Raw genomic sequence first — 26,978 nt, 5'->3', positions numbered from 1 at the left:
ACAGTATGCAGCAGAAAAGGCCGCTGATACTCTTTATGGAATCCGTAGAGTCATTCATCCCGATTGGGGGTTGAATTACCGTACCATGCGTACCCTTTACAAAGGTGTCAGCGAAGCTATTATGCTGTATGCTGCGCCTGTCTGGGCTTACCGCATGGTAATTAGTTATTGCGAGGACATTTTATTGCAGGTCCAGTGACTCCTATAGCTGGCTGTTATAGGCGGTTATAGAACAGTCTCCCGGTAGGCAGTCTGTGTTATAGCCGGAGTCAAACCAACAGGTATCTTGGCTAATGAGCATAGGGAACGGTACATTTCCAAAGTAAATAACCTACGACGTCAGAACGAAAGCAGGAAATCGAAGACCGGGACCTTGCAGGTCCAGTCTTGGCAGGTCAGATGGAACGAATCCCCCACAGGTCGCTACACGCATGGTATATTTCCTATAGTGTCTGATTTAGGTGCGATTGGATGAATCTCCTTCAATCGGTATATTACACAGTGTCTCTCCGAGCATGGTGCCTTTCGGGCGAGTTTGGCTAGGTTTCGTTTGGTGGATTCGAAATTGATGGGTTCGATTTGATTTATCGCTTCTCGGCCTCTAGCCCCGTACTGCAAACTTGCGTGCATTACCGGTTGCTAACTTCTGCAAGAGTAACGATGGGTTCTACGTATCCATCGTCTGGGCTGTACAACGATCGGTGTCTGTCAGTCAACCTGCGTTGCTACGGAGTGAATAACAAAGCGGTGACGTAGTGTGTTGCAGTATTGCCATCGTCGGCTAAACAAGGATGTTTCTCGATTTTCGGTGTCCCAATTACGTAGTTGGTGAGGCCAGATATTATTTCAGATCCTCTGGCAGGTTCGGGAAGCGATTTCGTTCCGACCTTGCCGGTGGTATAGAAGCTCTTAACTATTGACTTCTCGAGTGGACTACGGAACAGACGGTTCATCTAGGGGATGAGATTGTTGGACGCTCACCGAGCTTTGTGTTAGGTGGTAGGTTCGTTCAGACTGTGATTATAGTGCCTGGCGATACAGTCGGTGTAATTTTTGTTTAAAGATGGAGCAACTCGGGGGAGGTTACTTAGAGAACTTGGTCGGTTTGGCCAAAGACCTGGTTGCCGGTGATCCCTTCTTGCCGAGGAGGTCACTCGGCAGGTCTCCGCCGAGGTCCCGGTCCTCCACAAAAGAGGTCTCGGAGGCCCCTCGGGTAGTGGAGCGCTCGGGTGCAGCGGTCTTGCACAAAACCCTGCACGATACCTCTGCTACGAATTGTACAGCGAAGACGGCAGTCGGATCCGCACAAGGAAGGCAAGGCAATGGGGGGAACGCCAAGTCCGAAGGGCGGCTTCCCTTGATGTCAGGAAAGGCTGAAAGCGGGAGCGCGGTATCCGGTCCTGAGCGGGAGGTGTCTATGGGAAAGCCTGCTGCAAGGCAGGTGACCTCTGGTGCTGAAGGTTTGAGACAGATTGAGGAGATGCGGTCGAGTGGTCCAAGATCTCCTCGAAGAAGGAGTCGAGAGCGACTGGAGTTGCGACAGTTAGTCGACTCCTATTTCAGGCGTGTATGCGATGCTGCCTTACAGGGATTGTAGTGGCGCATGGAGTGTAGGGAGGAGGTGGAATTGATGGCGGAGTAAATCGGCCGGGCCATCAAGACTGGCTGTGATAGAGTCCTACGGCGGCCTAGGCCAATGGACAAACCCTTAATAGACAGTTCCGCTGCTTCTCAAGGGTGCAGATAAATTATCGTGCAGTCGTAAGCCCCATATTAAATACAAAAGCTGTGTAATCAGCCCAGTGACGGTTCATAAGTACCTAGGTATTTCGTTTGACGAAAAGTTGCTGTTTAGTAACCACATTAAGCAAGTAGCGGCGGACGTTATGCAAAAACTTAGAAGGATTGATCGGAAAGACTGTGGGTTGTCGAGCCGTCAAATGTACATGGTGTACCAAGGTGTCTTTGAGAGTATGACCGCGGCGCCAGTTTGGGCGCATAGGTTGGACATGAATAGAGCACTACTTTAAAATTGTGCCCAGCGCAGAGCCTTAAATTGTGCCCTTTATTTGAGTGCCCAGCGCAGAGCCTTGATAGTATGCACTGGTGTTTTTAAAACAACCTCTTTTGAGGCTACTACCGCATTGGGAAAGGCTCTCCCAATCGATTTATTGGTGAAAGTTCGGGCAGCCATGTGGAAGTTGCGAAGCGGTCGGGAGGCCGAAGTATTTGGGATGTGATTGCCGGCCGAGCCAGTACCGGAGCGTAACGGTGATCTCAATGCACCGGATCTAAATTTCGTGCAGTTGCCAATCTCCCGTCTGCGGAAGAGGCTATGGAGTCTCGCGATGGATTTATGGCAGCTTGAATGGCATGCCACGACTAAGGGAAGATCCTTGTATAGGTTTATACAGGATTTGGGAGGATGGTATGCCTCAAGTTCGTTTTTAAGGACAACGGGTGCCCAGGTGCTCAACAACCATGTGGATTTAAACCAATATCTATTTCGGTTCCGCCTGGTGGCTGATGAGTTGTGCGTCTGCGCGGAAGTCCAGTCAAATGAGCATATGATGTTTGACTGCCCTGCTCTTGGGAAGGCCAGAGACCGCGACACTCTGGAACTTAGAGGTCAAGGGGAATATTGGCCGCTCACAAACGAGTCAATCTGGCGACAGCCGCATTGTCGGACCGAATGGGAATTCCTCGATGAGGTTGCGTTGTTCAACCGACATCGGTAGATTAGTTAAGGGTAAAATATAATGACTTCTATCGTGCTACTGTGGGAAGCTAATCCAGAGATAATGGCTGGCCACCAGCCAGATAAACCTTCAAACGCTTTAAATGGTGGACAGGTACTAGCTGGCATTCAGCAACTGAGGCGTGACAGGAAATTACTGTCTTTTTAATATGATAACAAGGGGTGCGCCTCCCCGGTTTAGTTTTATTGTATGAGAAGTGAGCGGTTGGGACATTTAAGCAGGTGGTGTATGGCACCTCGCTTAGTCCGCTCATGCTGTTAGGTAAACTCACCAGGAGCTATTAAATTATTGGTCGCTAAACTGTCTTGAGGCATAGTAGCCGTTTTTGGCAGGGACATTTGTTCATAAGCTCTAGGGCGACCGAATGGCTTGGTGGCAGAAGAAATGCCAGTTAACCAAATTGGTGGATTCGAGTCAATTACCGGATTGTGGGACTGATAATACAGTGGACCACGTCCTCTACGTCTGTCCCCGATACGAGTGCGAACGTTCACGAGCTGACACGGAACTTGAGAGAATACATTCCTTTCTGGATCTCCGTATTAACTGGATGATCTGCGAGGAGGGGTCTATAGTGGATGATTTTCTTCGCTCCCTTGCGGTTTGTAGGTCTGCAGAGGGAGTTTAATCGAGGTACTCGATCTTGGTAGGATCCCGGGTGGCTAGGGTTCCGGCTTAGGCATTGGATTAGTTGGAGGTAGGCGCAATGGCATCATGCCACGATTATATTACAGTTTGTGATTCGATTTGAGATGCAATCAGTTAGAGGGTCTAAAGATGACTTCCGGTAAAGCCCCGCAGGGCTCGGAATGGAGGATGTCGTGTAGCGACCGGTAACGTCAAAAGGTAGGTCTCTTCCCCCTACGGGGTTGGGATGTCGACGATATGTTCAGAGCTTGAACGACAGGTGGATTGCGGCGGAGACTGAACGGTGGACACAACGGCTCTCAGTGACGTCAGTAGGTGGGTACAACGGAAACATGATGACACCAATTACAAGTTAACAATTTCTATCAGGGCATGGATGCTTTCAAGATTACCTGTACCGTATGAGTAGGAATACCACGAGATGCTGCTATGATTGTAGGGAGCAAGATACGGCGGAACAAGTAGTGCTTTTTGCACGAGATAAAGAGACTTCAGGGCCGCCAAGATGGGCTGCAGGCAGTAAATGTGGGTAATGTCATAAGTATGGTGTTGGGTGACAGAGATGCTTGGACAAGAGTAACGACTGCGTGTCAGCCATAGTTCGAATCAAGACAGTAGAAAAGAGGGGTAGGGAAGATTGCAGCAGTTGACCTGAGGCGGAGCGACCGACGCCGGACGGTTGTGGTCGCCCAGCCTTAGGGGAGGCCGGCGGGGGCTCTTCGGAGTCGTTGTTCGCCGATGATCCCTTGGGGATGTCGCTCTGGCTATTCTAATTCGGTGACAAGAGCGAGTGATTGCGCAGGGGCTGTGTACATATCATGTGGCTTTAATTCTGTCCCCTGCGTGATAGAGGGGGCGAGCAGGTGAGAGCCCCCTAAAGTCGAGTTGGAGACTCTGCCGTGAGTAGACGTGCTTAGTACCGCTCCGCGATTTCGTTATTTTTAACCGGGTTTTTTGGTGATTTTTATTGATTTGTCGATTGGGATTATTAGAGTTTTGGATACTGATTACGGACCATCATATAAGAAGATTTTTGGACACGGACTGATTGTGTTTTTAAGATTTTTTGATAATTAACAAGTGACCTAGTTAATTGGTGTTTTATACCCTTTTACTATTTTATAGTAGAGGGTATCAATGAAATAATACATTTGGATTAGTGAAGTGTGGTATTATGTACTAAAACTGTAAGTAGAAATGCTTTTTTAACTCTTTTTTACAGTGAAATAGGGTTATAAATGCACTTATTTATGCGAATTATTCTAAGTCGAAAGACAAGATTATACAAGCGTTCAATTAGTAGTAAACAAGGACTTGTAAATTTTTTCTATAAGTCCTACATCCAAAAAGTTCCTAGTAATAAATCCGTTTCATAACTTTTTCTATCTCCTGACCCCCCCAAAAACACCCCCCCCCAAATTTTTGACACCTTTTTTGGATTGATACATTTTACCTACCCCCCGACCCTCCCAAATTTTGGGGCCCCTATTTTGGTGAGTGGGTACTCATTGGATGCGGAATTGTCCCCTGAGTGCAACGGTGTATAATGCGTAGAAGAGGGTCGTTTCCAACGGAAGATATGTCCACGCAAAGCGCTGGAACTTACAGAAATATTGGTACGAAAAAGGCGACGGAACCAAAAAGCAAGAAGAGAGTAAGACAAGGCTCCTCAGAGGAGAATGAATCAAACCCGAATAGTCTGGGTAATATTACCTACCAGTTAGGTCTGTTAATGATGACATTGAAACAACACATGGGACCTGGCCTCTCCAGATATATCGGAGAGCATGAACAGGAGTTGAAGAAGATTTATATAGGGCTGAAGGCTTTGACGGAGATGTCTCCCCCATTAAACGTAATAACCCAAGCTACCCAGACGGACTTGGAAGTAACTGAGGATAACGTTGAAACAATACTTTCAGGGAAAGTTACTGATGATCAATTGATAAATCTGCTGCCTAAACGCTGGCCAGATTCGTTAAGAGACAAGATAAACACTGTTACAGAGTTACCCAGCGAGGTGGGTGATATATGTAATATCAAAGATTTAAGAAATAACACAAATGAGGATGCAGAGACACAGATTCCGAAATATTCGGCTGGTGATATAGTAAGGGAAGAAATTTCGGTAATTGGAGCACAAAAAGTCGAAGTTCAAAGATGTAAATATAAGGTCTATTATGAGCCACAGGGCTCTGTACTGGGACCCTTACTCTGGATACTGGCCTTCGATGGGATATTAAGACTAGACTATCAGGATGGGGTACAAGTAATTGCCTATGCCGATGACCTGGCGATACTCATCAAGGTTAAAACAACTGTCGATGTACAAGAGAGTGCTAACAACACGTTACGGACGATAGATAATTGGTTGATAAGAGAGCGGACTCCAGCTGGCAATAGAGAAATGTAAATATATTATGTCCACAGGGAAGAGGATTTTAGACCGTCCGGCCATCCAATATGGAAACCAACAAATAACAGAGGTCGAAAAGATTAAATACCTGGGTGTGACTTATGAGAGGAATTGCCGGTTCATCCAGCATATAATACACATATGTGCCAAAGGTGAACAGATGACTAAGAAATTGAATATAATAACGTCTTCGCAGAGAGCTCCAAGACCCTCTAAGCGAAGGGCGATAGTGTCCACAGTGACATCCATGATGTTATATGCGGTACCAGTGTGGTGGCACTCAGTCAGGGTTAAAACAAATTTGAACAGACTGGTTAGTACTCATAGGAGGCTGTTGCTGGGGGTGGTTTCAGCTTACAGGACGGTCTCCTATGAGGCGTTGTGTGTGTTGTCTGGGGTGCCACCAATAGACTTAATGGTCCTAAATAGAGTCGAGAGGGCGCAAGGCCTCGAAGCAAATGAAGCAAAAGATAGACTTAGACATAGATGGCAGGAGAATGGACCAGCCAGACGCACAAAGGAGCTGATTCCAGATCTGGCACTACGGTTAGACAGGAAACATGGTGAGTTAAATTATCATATCACGCAGTTTTTTACAGGTCATGGCAATTTCAATGAGTAATCCATCGTGTTGGAAGAAGGCCAGGTCCAGAATGTATGTACTGTGAGAGAATTGACAATGCAGAACACACATTTTTCTGCTGCGAGAGGTGGGCAATTAAAAGGAGGAACTGTGGCATAATAGGTATGAGCCCAGCAGAGGTCCTAGTGCACATCTTGAGGAGCGAAATAAACTGGAAGAAGGTTATGGAATTTATAGTAGCAGTATTAACAGAGAAGGATATAGATGAAAGGCGACTAGGATACTAGTGTAGAATAGGGTAAGGTGGACAGCCTCAGTGGTGAGAGACGGCATGCTGAGGTGTGTCGTTCTCAATGATCCACTGAGGACTCCAAGGGTTTAGATAGGTTCTGATGAAGAAGAAGAGTAAGAAAAGACCCGGTGCCACATTACGGCTAATCGAGGTATGTCGTGGTTACCAAATGGGCAAACAGAAAATCACTCAAAAGAGCTGACACCAGCGAGCCAACCTGCCATGCCGGACGTTCAGCTGGTAGGCAAGGAGGCTCGTTAGAGTTTACCAGACACTCCCCTGGGTGGCGCAATACCAACCAGTCGGACCGGCCCAGGGGACTAGAGTGAAAAAAAAAAATGATAGTGATAGTAATGAACATAGGACTGGGGCATGGCAATGTGGAAAACACCAGGATGCTTAGAGTGCTACAGGCTAATGTAAACAGGAGTAGGCTATCGCACAATCTTGTGTCTAGGCTGATAGTGGAAAAAAATGTTGATTTTTTAATTGTAACTGAGCCAAATATTTATGAGGCAGTAAGAACAGGATGGCATACTGACACTGTAGGAAATGTGGCAATTACAGATGTCACTCATAAGATTGCTTGGGAACTTATTTTTAGAGGTAAAGGTGTTGTGGCTGCAGAAACACTGTCGGCAACAATCGGAGTTTATATATCACCGAATGTGGATAATATAGAATTTGATAGGACACTTGATGTAATTCAAAATGTGATTACTAACACAGACAAAAAGATCATAACACTAGGTGACTTCAATAGTAGGCTCGTGGCAGCCGGGGGCCGCAGTACCAATAGGAAAGGAGAAATGTTGATGGAATTAATGGAGACAGTAGGATGTCAATATATAAATGATGACACTCCAACATTCGAGGCTAGAGGTCATACCTCAATCTTAGACCTCACTATCCTGGATGATAGATGGAGAAGACAGTAGTGGAGCTGGCAAGTGCTACAAGGATATAGCCAGTGATCATTATGCAACAATGGTTACACTGAAAGACATTAGTTTTAATAGTTATGATCGAGAAACTGTTCCTAGATTCACTGCAGAACAGATAGAAGCTATTACAGGCAAGGTTGCCATCAGACTAGCGGCTACTGAACAACTCACGCCAGAAACCCTTTCTAATATAATAAAACAAGAGATGGATAGGGAGATGCACAATGGAGTTAGAAAACTAATGATGTATTGGTGGACTGAAGAAATCGCTTATCTTAGGCAGATTCTGCAAAATAAAAGACGAATTAAGCAGAGGCTCAGAATAGCAGGCGGACTGAGATATGAAGAGGCCAACATGAGATACATAGAGGCAAGAAGAACACTAAATAGAACAATAAGAAAAGAAAAGAGAGACCATTGGGCAAGGCTATGTGAAGAACTTGATAAAGATCCCTGGGGCATGGCTTACAGAATAATTACCAAAAGGTTCGGTAGGTGTCTCCCTGTAATTACAAAGGAAGAAACAGAAAGGATAATCCCCAGCCTTTTCCCGCATTTCACGCTCAATGAGAGAAGACACACTGAATGTGAGAGCAGACGTTTTGCAATGAGTGAGCTCTTATGCGCTGGACGTATGTTAGCTATAAAGAAAAGTCCTGGTCCGGATTATATCCCAGCGGCAATTATCAAGAAACTTATCAATCAAGCTCCATGGGAGATGCTAGAAGTGGTCAGTCATGGACTAGTAAACAAGACTTTCCCGGAGTGTTGGAAGGAGGCGAGAGTTGTGTTATTACCGAAGAGCACAGATGAAAGAGGAAATATGACATATAGACCATTGAGCCTCCTGAACACAACGGGAAAGCTTGTGGAAAAGATGCTGGCTGGCCGCATAGTGAGCGAGGTTGAGGAAGGCTTGGGCATAAGCCCAAATCAATATGGCTTCTTTAGAGGAAGGGGAGATCCACCGTTCAGGCCATCAGTAAGGTGATTAATTGGGCTGAGGAGTCTAGAAGAGGTACTTGGCGAACTAGACAGATTCCATTAATGGTATCACTTGACGTGAAGAATGCATTCGGCACAATAGCATGGAGACACATAAATATGGCCATGGAAGAGAAGAGAATCAGCTCATACCTGCGGAGACAAATTGAGGAATATCTCAATGAAAGAAGGTGTAAGATTAGTACACAAGAAGATGAAGTACATTTCAATATGTCAGGCGGTGTGCCGCAAGGTTCAGTTCTGGGCCCATTACTATGGGTCCTGGTCTTTGATGGCATACTTAGTTTAAGGTATCCAGAAGGGGTACAGCTTATTGCTTATGCTGATGATTTAGCTGTGCTCGTACAAGCTAAAACAATGGAAGAAGTTAAAGATAAGACAAACCTGTCACTAGAAATATTAGCTAGATGATTGCGTACAAGAGGGTTACAATTATCTGTGAATAAGTGTAAATATGTCAAGTTCACCGGACGTAGGGTACTAGAATCGGTTGATATACACATCGATGGTCACAGAATAGAGGAAGTACAGATGCTAAAATATTTGGGAGTCATATTGCAGAACTGTCGTTTTACAGAACATGTTTTAAAAATATGTGATAGTGCAGAAAGAATGATGAGAAGTTTGAATGCGTTAATGTCAAAGAAGAGAGCACCAAGGGCTTCGAAGAGAAGACTTCTTGCGTCGACAGTGACTTCTGCAATGTTGTATGCCGTTCCGGCATGGTGGTCAGCATTCAGTATTGGAAGGAATAGAGATAGAATGAAGAAGTTACACAGAGGGGTACTCTTAGGAGTTGTATCGGCCTACAGAATGGTCTCTTATGAGGTCCTCTGTGTCCTTTCTGGAGTTTTCCCTATAGATCTTATCGCTAAATACAGAGTTGAGAAATACTTAGGCAGAACAGATAATGAAGTAAAGGAAGAGATATATAACTTATGGCAGCAAAGATGGCTGGATGCAGGGGTAGCTAATTGGACTAGATTATTAATACCTGACATATTAATATGGACAAGTAGGCGTCACGGTGAAATGGATTATTATGTTACACAATTTTTAACAGGGCATGGTTGTTTCAATGCATATCTTCATAAAATTTCCAAAAGAGATCAGCCTATGTGTATGTACTGTGTAGAACAAGATGATGTTGAGCATACCATTTTGAGGTGCCACAAATGGCAGAAGTTAAGGCAGTATGCAGGTATTAGAGGGAAAACGCCGAAGGAAACAGTTGATTATATGCTTGATAGTGAGGTAAAATGGAAAAAGGTTGCTGATTACATAAGAACAGTTTTAAAGCAAAAGAGCATAGATGAAAGAAATATGGGGTACTAGTTTGTTAGGTGGGGTGGACAGCCTCAGCAGTGAGAGCCAGCATGCTGAGGTGTGCTGGTTTCAATGATCTGCTGAGGACTCCTTGGGTGTGTTTGGTAGGAATAAAAAATAACAAAAGATCCATGGGCCACACCACGGCATTGAAGTATGGTGTGGTGCCATAAAGGACAAAAATGAAAGAAACCTCAAAAGAGCCACCGGTTAGCCCGACCTGCCTTGCCGGTATATTGCCGATAGGTGGGGAGGGCTAATTAGAGTAACGGACACTCCCCTGGGTGGCGTAATACCATCAAGTCGGTCCGGCCCAGGGGAGTAGAGGAAAAAAAAAGTGAGAGCCCCGCACTTGCCGTCAGAGCGGGTCTGGGGACGGCTGGTAGAGCGTTTTCCTGCCCCTACGGAAAAAAAATCACATACTGAACACTTGAATAGTTACCGAACGAGCTGAAACAGTGATTAGCAAACTAGGTAGGCTAATGAACAACCATCAGGGACCACGTTTGTGAAGAAGGAGGTTAATATTAATGGTTGCGATGTCGATAATATATTACGCGATCACGGCTTGGTCCGAGGCTTTCGAAAGAAAGAGGAATCTTGGTCGAGTAGCAGCGCTGCAGCGACGAGTGAACATACGTATTGTGTCCGATACAAAACAGTGTTTAAAAACGCTGTTGAAGTGATAGCGTTAGTGATAGTGATAGTGATAGTGATAGGGAGTGCCACCGTGGACTTCCGTGTCCTCATGTTGAGGAGTTTACATGACGGTGTATCAAGAAGTGAAGCTCGCAGACAGATGTTGGAAGAGTGGCAAATACAGTAGAACATGTGAAGAACAGGTAGCTGGACTAAGACTTTTATCCCCCCCAAGTCGGTATGTGGGTTAACAAGCGTCACTGGGAAGTAGGTTTCCATCTTTCTCAGCTGTTAACTGGTCACGAAGAATCAGGAGCCTACCTCTACCGGTTTGGCAGAAGAACATCATCTGAATTTTCGCTATTGTAATGTCATTGATACCGTTGAACATTCTACATACTTGTGCTGTAGATGGAATGAAGTAAGGCAAGCTCTTGGAGTGTGTAGATTGACTCCGGAGAATACGATTGAGTTCATGTTACGGGGTAAACGAGAACGAGACACTGTTATTACCATGGTCAAGAGGATTATAAAGACCAAAGAATGTGACGCCAGGGAATGGGTCAGGATGTAGCCTGGTGGTAGGGACTCACAGGGGCAGCTGAGAGGGCTCAGCTGCCCCATGAGAGGGCTGATGAGAGGGGGGTTCGCTGAAGTGGGCCTTCATGTCTGACCGGGGACCCCCTGAGTTAGTGGGCAAATAAAAGATCGAGACCAAGCTGAATCTCTCCCTTGGAGACGGGGTACAGTTAGAAGCAATGGCAACATAAAAGACCGAGTCCCGGCCTACTGGGTGAGCGACCTCCGTAGGGCACGGCATAGCCAGATCCTGCGGAGTCCCGGGAGGTTAGAGGCGTGGTAGCCACTGAGGATGCGCAATTCACAATGCTGATCCATCCTCAAAGGTAAAGGCAGATATCCGCTACTCGATATCTGTAGCGGAATGATACCATCTCTGCTATTCATCTGGAGGTTCTGGGTTCGAGTCCCGATCAGACATGATATTTTTTCACACACTATAAAGAATTCATTTCATTATCATCTATCGGCAGCTGCTGGCTGGAATAAAAAAGAATATAACGGAATTAATTTCAACTGGGATTTCTCTCCTTCAAGTCAGTTACATACATCCAACATATCTTATTTATTGTTCCGAAGGAATGAATATTTTGGTAGATATTTGAAAAAAAATAAAATTCTGGCTTGGTTCTGCGCAAGAACGCAAGACTTTTCGTTATTTTAGTTCCTTTTGCCCCGCTCAAACACATACCTGGTCATCATGACCTTCAAAATAAGTAACACTACCTGAATACGCCGAACAGTATTTCTAACTATAGATACCGCAGATAAAATAAACGTCAACGTTCCGACTTACAGCATCATTACGAATCGCGTTTTTATGACTTGCCCCGTTCAAATTTTTTCGATCGTAAATCAAATGTAACTCAAGAGCGACCCGACCAATCTTCATAAATTTTCAAATGCACAACTTCAGATAGACTTCTACATCAAATCTAGATTTCAGTAAAATTGATCCAGTAGTTTTGGAGATTTCTGAGTCACAAAATTCTATTCATAGGCACACATATGTATATATATACATATATATAAGAAGACCCCATTTAAAGCCTTTTTCGGTAAACGGTACCACTTTTTTTCCTTTTTTTCACAAGCAACAATAAAAATGCGCATTATTCATCTATATAACAATAACCAAATATCATTTTTGAATAATTATTATTATTATATTTATTAGTGAAATATGTGCCTTTAAATTATTACAAAGTAAGACAAAAATAGGTGGACTTTTAACTATTGTAGAAACTGATGAGTCTCTGCAAAAGCGGGTTTTTGGAGGAATTTGTCGTGAAACAAAAAAATATTTCACGTATACTGCTCCTGATAGAACAAAGGAGATGTTAATTTCTATAAATATAGTATGTATCGAACCAGTTACTAAAATCATATCAGGTTTATGGAAAGCGTATGACTATACAGAAGATTTACCCAAAAGCACTTACCCAAAGTATTGAAAGTTTATGATAGAAAGCAAAAAATCACAATAAGAAGGAATGTGACACTAAAGGATTATCGGGTTGTTTTAATAAAAAGTATGTTTCCGAGATTAATTTGGTTATTAAAAAACAAAAATTTGTCTGGTTACTTCTTGAAAAAAAAATATAAAAACAAAATTGGTACCCGCTTACCGAAAAAGGATCCCGTTCTAAGTGAATGGTATTTTCGTACTCCTCATACCTCAAAATGTAAAAAAAAAAAATGTATTTTCACTCCCTGATTCCATCAAGCAACCGAAAGTAATACTGTAATTTTCTTCGAAAAGTCGGTAAAAAAAATTATATACATATTTATACGAGTATATTAATAATTAATTATTCACAAAATTAATATCCAGTTCATAAAGAAACTTTTATCCGAAAAATGTGAGCTCAAATACGTTATTATATTAATTGCTTACATGACAGCTAGAAAGTGCCGTTTTAAGAATTTATTATTTTTTTTTTTACAGATTTTACAATATTATGATTTTTAAATACTTGCAATGTGATGACCGATTTTTGGAAAATATTTCTAAAAATTCTGTAAAATCTTCAATTAAAATAATTATAATTTCTGATTAATAAAGTTCATAACATTAATAATTACAAATATCAATTAATAATCTTTAAATATTATTTATATAAATAAAAATGTAAATGTTCGTTTGTTCAAAAACTTAAATCTCGAAATTTTGACACAACCTTGCATTCGAATACGCGCGTATTTTTTATATATCTACTATTTATATACCTAAGATGTCACACCTGTGATAAACTAAAACATGTTTTTTTTTTTTAAAGAGCGTTATCTGTTGGACGTAAAAGCAACACACATTATACTAAATACTTTACGATTCCATTTCAGTGTTTCCGATATGCGTGTCCGCTCGTAGACTAAAATAAAAAAAAATACAAAAATATATTTGTTTACATATAAAACATTATTTTTTAAAAAAGCTTTTATTTAACTAATATTAATATTAGCATTAATAAAAAAAAAGGAAACAAATTAGAAAAAACCCTCTAAAAAGTAAAAAATAAGAATTAAATCAAATTCAGAATTTTAAACAAAAAAATATAATATATTAACAAATATAAAAATGCACTGAAAAGTAAAAAATAAATTATATAAATATCTAATAAATAACCAATAAATAAATGTAATAATTATTAAATTGTAAAATTAAAAGTAATGAAAATATATTTAGTTTAATAAAAGCGTGGCGCAGTTTTTATAATTTATTTAAAACAACACAACATTTATTTTTACAACAATTAATCTTCACTTTCATTTTCAATAACGACGCGAGGAGGCGGAAAGGTCTGCTGGAACCTCTCCATTTGAGATTAGCTACAAGTAAAAATCTGGGAAAATGCACCCACTCGCTTTCATTGTACGTGTTCTCATATAGTTGAAGTTCATCTTCGAATTCTGCCTGTAATCTAAGCCAAATTGAACGCACTCTTTCCGCTAAAAGTTTCATTTTAATTAATTATGAATTTTTACTTAATGAATTCGTAATTACGATTATAATTATAATAATGATAACAATTAATGATTTTTCAGATTACCGTCAAAATGTAATAACTTTGTGCAAGATTTCAAAACTGTATTTTTATTTTTAATCTTATTAACCCTTAAAGATCATCTCGGTGCAAATTTGAACCATCAAAGAATTAAAACTTGAGTTATTTTATTACAAATAAATAAAGTATATACATATACTAAACAACTTCATTAAACAAAAAATATATTTTAAAATACAGCAAATGTCTATAAATACTTATACGAAAAGATTGTTATAAAAACTGCGCCACGCTTTTATTTAAATAAATAAAGTGGCGGGGGGGGGTCATATCAAAATGCCGACACTGTATTACTATCGAAGTTACATACGTGAATCAAATTTCGTTGAATTTCATACAATAGTTCATGAGAAATAAAAATTTTCAGCAACATGCATGAATTTAGCGTAGGTGTATGCGGGGGGGGGGGGGTCATATCCAAATTCTAACACCGTAGTATTGTATTGTAATCGAAGTTACATAGGTGTACCAAATTTCATTGATTTTCATACGATAGATCAAAAGATATAGCAGTTGCAAGATTTGATTATAACTAAAGCATAAAAGCTTATAAAAATACTGGGCCGATTTACGCGCGGGAAAAATTGCAGAAGGGAAAAATCGAAAAAATTAAAAGGGAAGAAGAGGAAAATGGAAAAAAGGGGAAGAGGAACGGGAAGTAATGAAAAGATGAACGGGGAAATAAAAAGTAAAGGGACGAAAAGGGGAAATGGGGAAAGAGAATATGGTAAAAATTAAAATGTGGAAAAGGGAGAAAGAGTAAAAGGAAAGGTTAAATTTTGTGAAGTTCCGTAATGTTCATTTTGTTAATATTTTATCAAACTTTCAACTTTGTGTTCATTTAATATATATATATATATATTAATAACTCAAATCTAGCAATAGGGAAGCATTGCTAGTATTTATATAAATATAAAATCGGATATTGTACTTTAGCAAACATTAAAAAAATTTTGGTAACTAATAGCTTTTCTAATATTTCTGATCGTAATTTAATAACAAGTGCTCAATGCGGATAGTGAATTTAACCAGAATATTCTACAAATTATGAATTATAAGGACCAACTTGTATGACGATCAAATAAGTTCGAATTACAAATCAACGAAAAGCAAATACGTTCTTATTTTTAAAATAAAAATGGTGAATTGGTTAAGAATAAAATTATATTACTAACACGCTTATACAAGTTTAAAATCCCAAATTACCGCTTCAATAAATCTGTAAACAGTTCTGGAATAGTTAACTTAGGGTCGTACTCACGGTAGTAGATAACATCAGTATACAGCCTCGCTAAAATTTGTTGGTAGTAGACTTATTTTCGGTGGAAAAAAGAAGCAAACTGCAGCGCTTTTACGTCCCACAACCTACCTACGTGTGCTATACTTGAGAAATGCTTTTGTAAAAAATTCATAAAAGAATACCGACAGAATCATACTAACCGTATTATTTCACTTGAACCATCACAACATTATTAAACTTTCTAAAAATACTGTATAATTTAATCTTTTGGTTATATTAGGTTTATTTTTTAATTTGGTTACACACAAAACAAAATTAAATGATTTTAGAGCTGGAATAGCGTACAAGACGAAAACAACACTTGCAAATAGTACTTTACAAAAACATCTAGCGTTCACCTTTTTAAACATGATTATCGTTAAATGCAACATTCAAAAAATGTAATACGCTTTATAAAATTTAACTTCGAATTTTACATAAAATGACATAACTCGCGATATTTACCGGTCTGATATTTAACTCACAAACAGTGCATACGCAAGCGTACTCAACGGCGACGCATGACGAGCAGGAACTAACCTGTCGATTCTGTCGATTTCTGTTTAGAGGTTAGGGTTAGACCATGTCGTTGATGTCTGTGCATTAACGCGGCGCTGTATAACTACGAGAACAACATAGTGTTATGAGACTGGACATAAATAACCATTTATTTTTCTTTCTTAGATATCAGCTACTTAATAACATCTTATCCAGGTACATTATTACCTACCTTTAATTATTATTTATTTGTTACGCGTTACTTCATCGTCATTCTAGAGCTTATTTATTATTTTACGAGTTATTTTTCATAATCTATTCTACCTTCAGAAAAAATGTTAAAAACCATATTGAAGAGAAGATTAAACCTTCTGCCACCCGTAATGATCATTATCCCTATACGATTAACAAAAAATTAGATCTGTGATATTCAAACTGTTTTTTTCTTAAAATGTGTTCTATCTTTTGAAAAAAGTAAAATAAAAAATAGGAGAAAAAGAAGTTACGACTACTTGCTTCCTAAAGTGTTCACATCCCAAACCCTTCATTAACAAAAATTGAAATATTGTAATATCAAAACAAACTTGTTTAATGTGTTATACCTTCAGAAAGGATTAAAAAACAATGGTGTCCAAGAAGAAGCTTTGACCCTCTTATCACCTCTAACTTCCTAGCCCCATCAAAATTGAAATGTTGTAATATTCAAACATTAATTTTCAAAATGTGTGTTACTCTACCTTACAAAAATTTTAAAAATTAAAATACTAAGTCTAAGAGAATCAGTTCTTATCGACTCCAGTATGTTGTAATCCAGTCTCGTCAATTGAAACAACTTAAAGTATTGTGATATTTCAACCATTTTTAAAAAATATTCTTCATTATAAATAAACATTAAAATACATATACTATCAAAGAAACTTGGGTTATCCTGCACTCGGAAGCCATTTAGCTCTCACTATAGAGAAAACTTGGAATACTTAATCCATTTCTTTTCCTTGAACAGCAGTAAGAACTTCTTGATACTAAAGTTTCAAAGTCTTGTTTTTCTTAAAGATACTCAAAGTTTCTTAAGTCTGTTCATTAATCGAAAAAAATGCGATATTCAAACTTTACTTTCAACCTATACAACATTTTTCACATAAAAATGTCAATGTTATCAAAAAGTCTCAAACCCCTTGCTAAGCTGAGCCCCAATTGATTAAAATTGAATTATTTCATGCTATGAAACTATGAAAATAAAAATATTTTGAGATTAAAACGATTCTTTTCAGATGTTCTAAATTTTGTTGATCGTGTCTGAAACCTCGTTGTCCTTCCACCAGTACCTATCAATCAGGAAAATTGGCTCCCCACAATCAGAATAAAATTAATAAACATTGAAACATACATAAATTGCATTTTTGTACACATATTTCCAACTAAATGATCAATTCATGTTTTAATGTTAAAAAAACCTAACACAAACAAACACATCAACATCTCATTTTGTATTACTTACATCACTAATTTTTCTCCATCGCATAGCAGCAGTATTAAAATCAGTAGTATTTTAATAAAATTTGTGAGGAAAATTAATCATAAGCCTTGATTTACAGATAATAATTTTTAAATGATCCTTCTTATTCATAATAAAACTTTTAAAAATTGTATTTTATCTATTTAATCTCAAATTTTTTTGTATTATATAATAATGTTTAACATTTGTATGAATGATTTTAATATGTGACACCACTCCAGTGAAACCAGATGCTGTTCCTAGTTGTAATATAATATAATAAAAATATATTTCTTATATTTATATATGTATGTACATATATAATATAGTAATGATGATAATAATAATATAAAGTAGTTTAAATATACATATTATATGTTTTGAGTGTGTGTGCGTGTGTGTGTGTGTGTGTGTGTGTGTGTGTGTGTGTGTGTGTGTGTGTGTGTGTGTGTGTGTGTATACATATAAAACCTTTTCTTATAAATTTTTGAATTTTCTGATTTATGTTAGAGATTGTAAGAGCTATGCATCATGTTATCGGACAAGGCTGGGTGATGTATTGGGGTACAGCTAAATGGACTCCAGTTGAAGTTATGGAAGCATATACTAATTGCAGACAGTTCAACTGCATTACACCAATATTAGAACAGACTGAATATCACATGTTCTGCAGAGAGAAAACCGAATTGTATATGCCGGAACTATATAATAAAATAGGTAAGAAAATTCTGATAAGTTTAATTATTAATATACTTTTATGAATAAATATTATTATATTATTTATCAGTGAATCATGTAAATTGTAATAAATTTATATATTGTGTTTTTATGTAAAGTTTATACAATATCATTAAGGATTTGTTAATTTTTTTTCAAGCAAAAGTAAATTTAATTTATTATATTAATTATCATGAGTTTCACTTGAGCAATTAACGTTCAGAGAATTCTTTTTTTCTTTAGTCAGGAAAATTACACTTTTGCTTATCTTAAGTTCCTTTTCTTTTGAGGGGAACTCTAATAAACATGTATTTAATTTTATAATGTCAAATTATTAAACAATACATCTTTTAGTAAAGAGTATATACTTTTGTCATGTTGGTGTGTTATGACGTGGTACTTTCACATTGGTAAACATTGTTGGGCATTAACGACTGGTACAACTAAAATATATGGTATAATGTGTTTTATGTATATATATATATGCATGTCATTTTATTTTATTGAAGTTAATCTTGTTAAAATTGATATTCCCCTGTTCTGTAAAAATATATTTTAAATTCTACTAACAAAACCTACCAAGACAATCTATTGAGATAAGATATTTCTTACCTTAATTTTAGCATGTTAGTATTTTCATGGGATCCTGTACCCTCAGTCATAATTGAATTCATTTTATTAAATTGCACATTAAAATAAGAATATTAAAAATTGGTAGTGTATGATGTTATTAAAAAAAAATTAAAAACATGCTTTTAAAAAAAATCTAAAAAATGGATTACTCAGTAAACATATATACAAGATAATTTTGTTTTAGACAAAATAATGTGTTGTCTATTTTTGCAAGACTACAATGAAAAACATGGGACGCAATCTCAGTTCTATTTTGCATTAACTATAGTTCATCCAAAGAGATTTACTAGATATTGTATATTGAAGTTAGCATTTCCATTTTGCATCAAAACCCTTTTCATATTTAAAGAATTTATGTAGATATTGAATATGAAAGCGCACCACCCCTTGCTTTTCTTTATGGTAAAAAATAGACAATTTTATACACATTTTATTTTGTTGTAAACAAAATTATCTTCTACTTATGTTTACTGGGTAATCCATTTTTTAGATTTTTTGAAAGTATGTTTTTAAATATTTTTTTTATTTTATTTTATACTTTGTATTAGTAGGATGTTTAAATATTTATAAGAGTTCTCAATATCTCATAGAAGGGTATTCAAAGCATTACATTGGTTGATCGACTACATCGATGTTCAACCCAAAAATCTACTGTGCATGTGTACTACTCTCCACCTTCTGCACATTACATACAGTTCAGAAAGCGGTAACTGTGGAACAAAACCATTAACCGTGGAGCGAAAGTGAGCTAAAGAAAAGCACGAAAGTCTGATGGTTTATCAAATAGAAATTCTGTTTGTATTTTTATAATTATGTAATATTTTTCTAATATGTTTAATTTTTTGTCAACTTTATTAATTTCTTATACATCTAAATTTGTGTCAACATAAGAAATAAAATCTTTATTGTTTATTAGATGGTCTGCCATATTTGATAAACCTAATTTATTATTTTTGTAATTCCTGTAATGTTCAATAAATCTAGTTTTACAGGATCTAATTGTTTTTCCATATAAATACCATCACAATCATTACATTTAATTTTATAAATTCCACAAATAGTTTATTTTAGTATTACCATTTTTCTTTTTAAAATATTTTATTTGGTTTGTATGCTAGTTTAAATATTTCTTTATTGTTAATTTTCATAATGTTTTTATAATACCAGTGTAACACTGTATCAATGTAGTACTGTAACAAAAATTGCGCCTTGTGCATAGTTATTTTAATAACTCTGTATATTATTAATCTTTTAATATTTTTAATAATCTTATTTTAATATACAATTTTATAATTGTAAAATAAATTCAATTATGACTAAGGATGCAGCATCTTGTAAAAGTACTATCATGATAAAATTAAGGTAAGAAATCTCTAACCTCAATTGTTTGTACTTATACCATTTGCTGTAAAGCAGATGGTAATTTTATTATCTTAATCAGATATATAGCATGATATATCTTTGTGGTTTTATTTTGATCTTAACATATGCTACAGGTTTTTCATTTTAAGATGTATTTTAACTGTTTTCAAAGATGTTTTTGTTCTTAATTTTTAAATGTGAATTTTTAACATTTAGTTTTTTAAAGAATACATACACCATTTTAAGACGATGATAATGCCAAAGCATTTTCCACCCAAAAAAAAAAAAATTAGTGGTTTATGTTAGTCAAATTTAAAATATATACTATATATTGGCAAATAACCCCATACAACCTACAGTTGCTCAATATTCTTCCTTCCATATAATCTACAAAACAGATTTTTCATTACTCTTCACGAAACAAAGTATCCAGTCCAATTTTCTGATCATCTGTTTTCAGGTTTGATTTCTGGCAACAGTCTGGGATTTTTTCACCTATGATTTTTACCCATCTCATCCTCCTTGTTAAATGCACGTGTAACATGTTCAGGGTTTTAATATAATAAAATTAACAACAGCGCTATTTGCAATACCATTAAAGAAAAAACTTGATTACAGTGTTAGAAATATTATCCAGAAGCATACTTTCAGATATTCAGAAATTTCTAATTTTTATTATTTTTTAAATATAAATAGATGTATTATTTTCTGATTTTAATCAAATTTTTGAAGAACTAATTACTAAAATGTCATGTATAATTCCATTTTTTTTTACTTTCTTGGCTGCAGATCTATTTTTGCTGCAGCAGCATATCTACAAAGGGAAATATATAATTATCAACCAACTTTGATGTTTCAAAGCCTTCTTAGTCCAAGAAAGTTATACAAATTTTTGAAAGAAGTATATACCCTCACAAGTGTAAGTTGGCCTGTATTTTGAATACCTATTGACTGGTTCAACAAACGTTTTTCAAAAATGGCTCAAAAATTTCTACATATGGGGCATTGATGGCATTAAATTTTGGGAAAAATTAAAAACAGGGAAGGAGTAGTTTTCTGCCATTTTTAATTTTATCCTTTTTGCATAATGGATGTAGAAAATTGAACTTTAGTATGATAAAAGTACGTATTACATTAATTGGAATAACAGTATTTTAAGACAGTCAGATTTAGAAGTGGGGAAGATATATTCAACATTATTTCTTAACAGGCATAATCTCAAAAACACAACCAAAATAATTTTAATTTAGCATAAAGTTTTTACTATTTATATTTCTCTTTGACCTGATTTTTGACCCCATCAGACAAGGGAGCATCACAGTACACATGCATTTTTTCTCTGATAAATTATTATTTGTTTAGCCTTGTCAAATAACATTGCAATAAATCAGTTCACCTTATTGACGTAAATAATTATTTCACTAAATTAACTTTAAGACAAAAAAATGACTAAATGGGACCCATATTTTAATATTCAAGATTAAAAATCCAATTCGAGGGTCATTCAGTAATTAAAAACATAAATTGCTCTGCTGCTAAAACAGTTTTTATAATCGATTTGACATTTTTTTCACTTTGCAACATAATCTCCAGGAACATTATACAGTTTTCCTGGAGAACTGTAATAATAAGTTTTCTATTATTTTAATATGAGAACTATTAACTGGCTGACCTGATGGTGTAGTGTTAGTACACTACCTTCTACATCATCTGTTCTCAGGCCTATCTCTGAATCAGCTTATTTTAGCCTCCTCAAAGAAATATTTTTCATGATGTTTTTGAAGCCAATGTAGCACATTTTCTTTGATGATGTTATCATTAAACTTCTTACCATGTAGTGCCTCCTTGAATGGACCAAGTGGAAATCCAATGAGACCAAATCAGAACTTCATGGGTATGAGGTAGTGCTTCCCGTAGCAGTTTATGGATGGTTACTCAAGTTACCTGAGCTGTGTAGGCTAGGCATTATCGCAAAGCAGAATAATCCATTCATGCTGAGATCCACAGCATTTTTTCCACACTGCTGGCTTCTCTTTGGCCATAAGCATGTCAGATTAGTATTTGCTGTTTACTGTTTGCTGATTTAGAAAATTGACAAAAACCAGGCCTTTTGCATCCCAAAAGAGTGTCATGATTTTCCTCTTGACCATCAGATTTGGAATTTTTGCTTGACAGGTAAACTTGTGTGCTTCTCCTTCACACTCTGTCTTTTTGATTCCAATTCATAATACTTAATCCATGTCTTATCACAGGCTAGAATACTGTGCAAAAATCCAGCACCCTCGTACTGATACCATTGTTTCAGCTCTGTACACATAGGGAACAAGTCTTGCTTCCTTATGGTGACCTGTCAACTCTCTTGCTACTTACCTTGTGTTTGTTTTATGGTACTTGAGCTTGTTGGTGATAATGTTATGAACTGTACCGACACTTAATTCTAATTTTTCAGCCATAATCTTAACTGTAATCTGTTAGTTGTCATGAATGAGTCCATGTGAGTTTCAAGTGCTGGAATTAAAACTTCAATTGGATGTCCAGAACGGTGCTCATCAGTTATAAAGTAAAATTACCACTTGTAAAAATTACTTTGTCTGTATTATTTGGTCATATGAGAGTAAATGGTAATTCGTTTTTCACTTTTGGAAAGAAAAAGGAGATCACTGCATGCTGTTCAACTAATTCATAAACTTCAAGACTACTTGCCATCATAAAATGAAGCTTTGAGATTATAAACAAAATAATTTTACACAAACGTCTGATCAAAAGTCAGAAAGGGTTACCAACTTACTGTTCTGAAAGAATTATAACTCTCACAAACTGTGAACTGTAACTCTCTTACCAACTGCCTTGGAGGCAAAACTCAGTTTTACCTCCATGGCTTTTGTGTCTATAATATTTTATTAAGTCACCCTTGCATATCTAGTATTAATATAGATGGTGTGCAAATTTTTTAAAAATAAAATCCCATGGACAACTTAAGATTAAAAGTTTTTCAATTTTTTTATAATTTCTAATATTTTATCTTTTTCAAATTGTAGCTGTTATTAAAATGTTATATGAAGTAGCTGTCGAGAAAGGAGTCTTGACCCAAATTTTTTACTGAAAATGTTCATTTCTTTAGCAATTATACTCTAAACACAATGAGAGTACTCCAATGAAATGAAAGTGTCAACCAATTTCACTCCCATGTAATGCACTAATTAAGATTAATAAGTCTTTCCTTATTGTTAGCTGCAGTTTACTCAAAGTAATTTTTTATGAAGTATCTCTGTCTTACTTTACATATTTTCAATAAATATATCATATAAGTAATCACATACTATTTGGTATAAAACTGAAAATTTAGTACATACTAAAGATCATATTCAAACCAACCCATATTTGAGAAGTAGCACCTCCATCAGTAGTTAATCCAGAAAGCTCCATATTGAAATTTCAGTTTTGTATTACATTTTTCAAATTTTGTTTTTATCACATTATTTCTAGTCAGTTAATATCAAGAAGAATTTCCAACTGTAAAAAATCTTGCCAAATACTCTCGCTTAATCCGGAAAATCTAATAAGAATGGTCATTAAGACACAAATAAATTCAATAATTTTATTGATAACATTTACATTTCAATAGTTATGAAAATAGATTTCTCATTTTATGAGTTTATTCTAACATCCTGATCCCCCTAGGGAAAGACACCTGCCTTGTGACAATTCCGGTCGCCACATCACCCCCTCTGTTTCTTGCCCTGATGAGCTTTACTGGAAGTTGTCTTTTAGATCCTCCAAACTTGATAACACAACACTGTCATCAGTCTGGCGTCTTTCAGGATGCCACCAATGCAAATTCCTCGACAGACATTTCCATCAGTGTATTTACACAACCTAGTATCGTCTTCATAAGGCCTCTTCTAATCATAACCACCTACTATAACTTACAACCCTCAACTATCAAATTATTCAATTCGTGAAAGCATGATATCTGTGCCTTCCTCTACCACCAAAGGTTTCACACAAAAACTCTTCCTATATCTAACTTCAATTATATTCAATTATATACCACAAAACAAGTGTTGATTGCAACAACAAGAGTGTATGAAAATAGATTTTTCATTTTAGTTTGTTCTAACATTTTAATATTATCTTTCTATGAAGATTTAATTATATTCAATATATTGGTGACAAAGTTTTCCTTTTTTTGTGATATCCTCTTAAGCGAATTTTAAAGTAACGCAAATGTTTGTTCAGGTGTTGGAATGATGGGGTGGTCTCCTCTTGCAATGGGTCTTGTTTCTGGAAAATTGGATGATAGTGGATTACCCATTATAGCACGATCATCTATTAATAAGGTAAATGTTGTTTTTTCATTCTTAATCAAATTAATTTTCTGTAACATTAGACACTGCTTTTTGAAAAATTTATATTTTAATAATGTTTTATTTAAATTATACATTTTTAGAATTTAACTTTCTATTTTTAATTATTACTTTTATTTCTTACTTTTCTTCGAATACAATTTTTTATATTGGCAAGTTTCATTTATTTCATGACAGTATTTGCATGGTTACAATAAAGTGTAAAGTATTATATAAAAGTATTTACTATTCGTAGAATGTTCAGGCAATATTATTTAACTTGTAACTGCTTTATAAACGGACCTGATATAATATTGTAATAAAAACCACAATGAATATTTAATTATGTTATATAATATTAATCATAATCAGAAATAATCTATTGCTTATTAATTCAAGTATAATATAATAAAATAATAAAAATATAATAAATATTTTAAAAGAAAAGAAGCAAAAATCTGCTAAATCAAAGCAATCTTCTGAAATCCCTGAACTACATCATAGTTAAAAATGTTTACTTCAGACATTCATCTGCGAGATGATTTAATTAAATATTTAAAAATAAAAATTTCCTACTTAACAAAAAGCTAAAATACATGTTTATTTTTTCAATGAAATTATAGTTACATAATTTATCCAGAAATCAAAACTACAGTAAGAGAGAGTTGGAGATAATTGCTACCTAAAAAGTTATTAATTATGCACAAGCCAAATCCGTCAGAAATTGATATTTTCTATCACAAATTTGTTTGTTAAACTTATTTTGTAGGTTCAGATTCCAATAAATGTAAGCTACGGATTTGAATACTAGATAGTGGGTAATGGTATACTTTGATGGTAGAATGGTCGGGGTTCAATTAACCATATATTTAAGCAATGGTCAGCTAGTCTTACAAGACTACACCTTATTTACGTGTCATACAGATCATCTTCATCTCATCGGGGGCCATGAGATTGTACAATAAAAAACTATGTACAATAGCATTACCAACAAATATGCACCTATAGAACAACTACCTGTTGATCGGTTAATTACTTGTAGATTTACAACTACCTATTATTGGACTATTTTTATTCAATTTAAAAATTTAACAAATCTCTTTATTTAAATGTTTAAATATTCTAAGATATCATTTTTAAAAATTATATAATGAAGTGAACATATAGAAACATGAATACAATTTTTAGTTTAATTTGAACCATAATTATGAAAATTAGCACAGAAAATGTAAATGTAAATTAGCATATGAATAGATGAACACAAAAAATTGTTTTATAGATAGCTAACACAGTTTTTAAAAATGTGCTCAGAAAATGTAAGATCCTTTTTAAAAAAAAAATTTATTAACTTGTACATGGGAGTGGAAAGATTAGTGCAGACTGTCTTAAATCCAAAATAGGTTGAGTAAACTCTTCATGTAGTGAATTTATATTTATTTGGTACACACTAACCAAACTAACTTTATTGTACAGACTACATATAAAAAGGTTTCTTTATCTTCCTCTTATTGCACTTCTGATTTCTGGATAAATTATAAATATAAATATTTTAGATTATAAAACAATTACTATAAAATAATATTAATGAACATCTTATTTGTTTTTACACTAATCAATAAAAAGTCATAAACCTAATAAAAAGTAATGTATAAAAAATTATCATTTATGTAACATTAAAGTGATTAAAGACGCTAATGAATTAATATTTACATAAAATTTTAGTTTTATTAAATATCGTGGTATAATAAGGTATTGTTCTAATCTGAAATTGAGATTGCGTTATATTCATCACAATTTGTATTGGTTTAACTTATGTTAGCATTACTTCAAATATATTCCGCACAAGCATTTTACATGTATACTTACATTTTTCAGACCATATGTTTCATAACAGTACCGTATTTACTGAATTTTATTTTATAATCAAAATGATATATTCATCTCGCCTAATTACATAAGAGAGTGATACCATCTCTGCAATTTCATCATCAGGTTTCAGGTGAACATCCTGGTCAGGCTTGGTGTTATTCAGACGTTACAAAATACATTTTTCGTGAATCATAAAAAACAAACTGTAGTCGGGCATCAACCTGATTCATTAAATGAATAATATAATAAACAGAAAAATAAAATAAAATTTAAAAAAAATAAATTTAATTTAAAATACTGAGCTCATTTAAAACTGTTTAAAAACTGAAGCATTTGAAATTAATGCTTCAACAATATTTTATTTTATTACATCATTATTTAACAACAAATTTATTAAAATAAAGGCCTAGATTTTCAAAAAATTAACAGTTTTACTGAATTCTTTTATACTGATAAAAACTCAAGTATTACTTACTCCAGGTCAAGATGTAGTAAAAATCGCAATTCTTTTGTAGTTAGTAAT

The 26,978-nt window shown here is 35.7% G+C and overlaps 1 protein-coding gene across 5 annotated transcripts in view; it reads left to right on the top strand.

The window, feature by feature from the left end:
* Nucleotides 1-26,978, top strand: part of Hk (potassium voltage-gated channel subfamily A regulatory beta subunit hyperkinetic) — a 683,771-nt gene that overhangs the window by 567,121 nt on the left and 89,672 nt on the right. For all 5 annotated transcript variants that reach the window (XM_075355871.1, XM_075355872.1, XM_075355868.1 and 2 more), the window contains 2 exons: nt 18,039-18,245; nt 24,480-24,580. In XM_075355871.1, the coding sequence (XP_075211986.1) occupies nt 18,039-18,245; nt 24,480-24,580 (308 nt within the window). The remainder of the gene's footprint in view (nt 1-18,038; nt 18,246-24,479; nt 24,581-26,978) is intronic.

This window comes from Lycorma delicatula, chromosome 2 (genome assembly GCF_047948215.1).
Source record: "Lycorma delicatula isolate Av1 chromosome 2, ASM4794821v1, whole genome shotgun sequence".
Lineage (NCBI taxonomy): Eukaryota > Metazoa > Arthropoda > Insecta > Hemiptera > Fulgoridae > Lycorma > Lycorma delicatula.
Note: the sequence above shows the minus strand (reverse complement) of the source record. Positions and strands in the feature narration are given on the sequence as shown.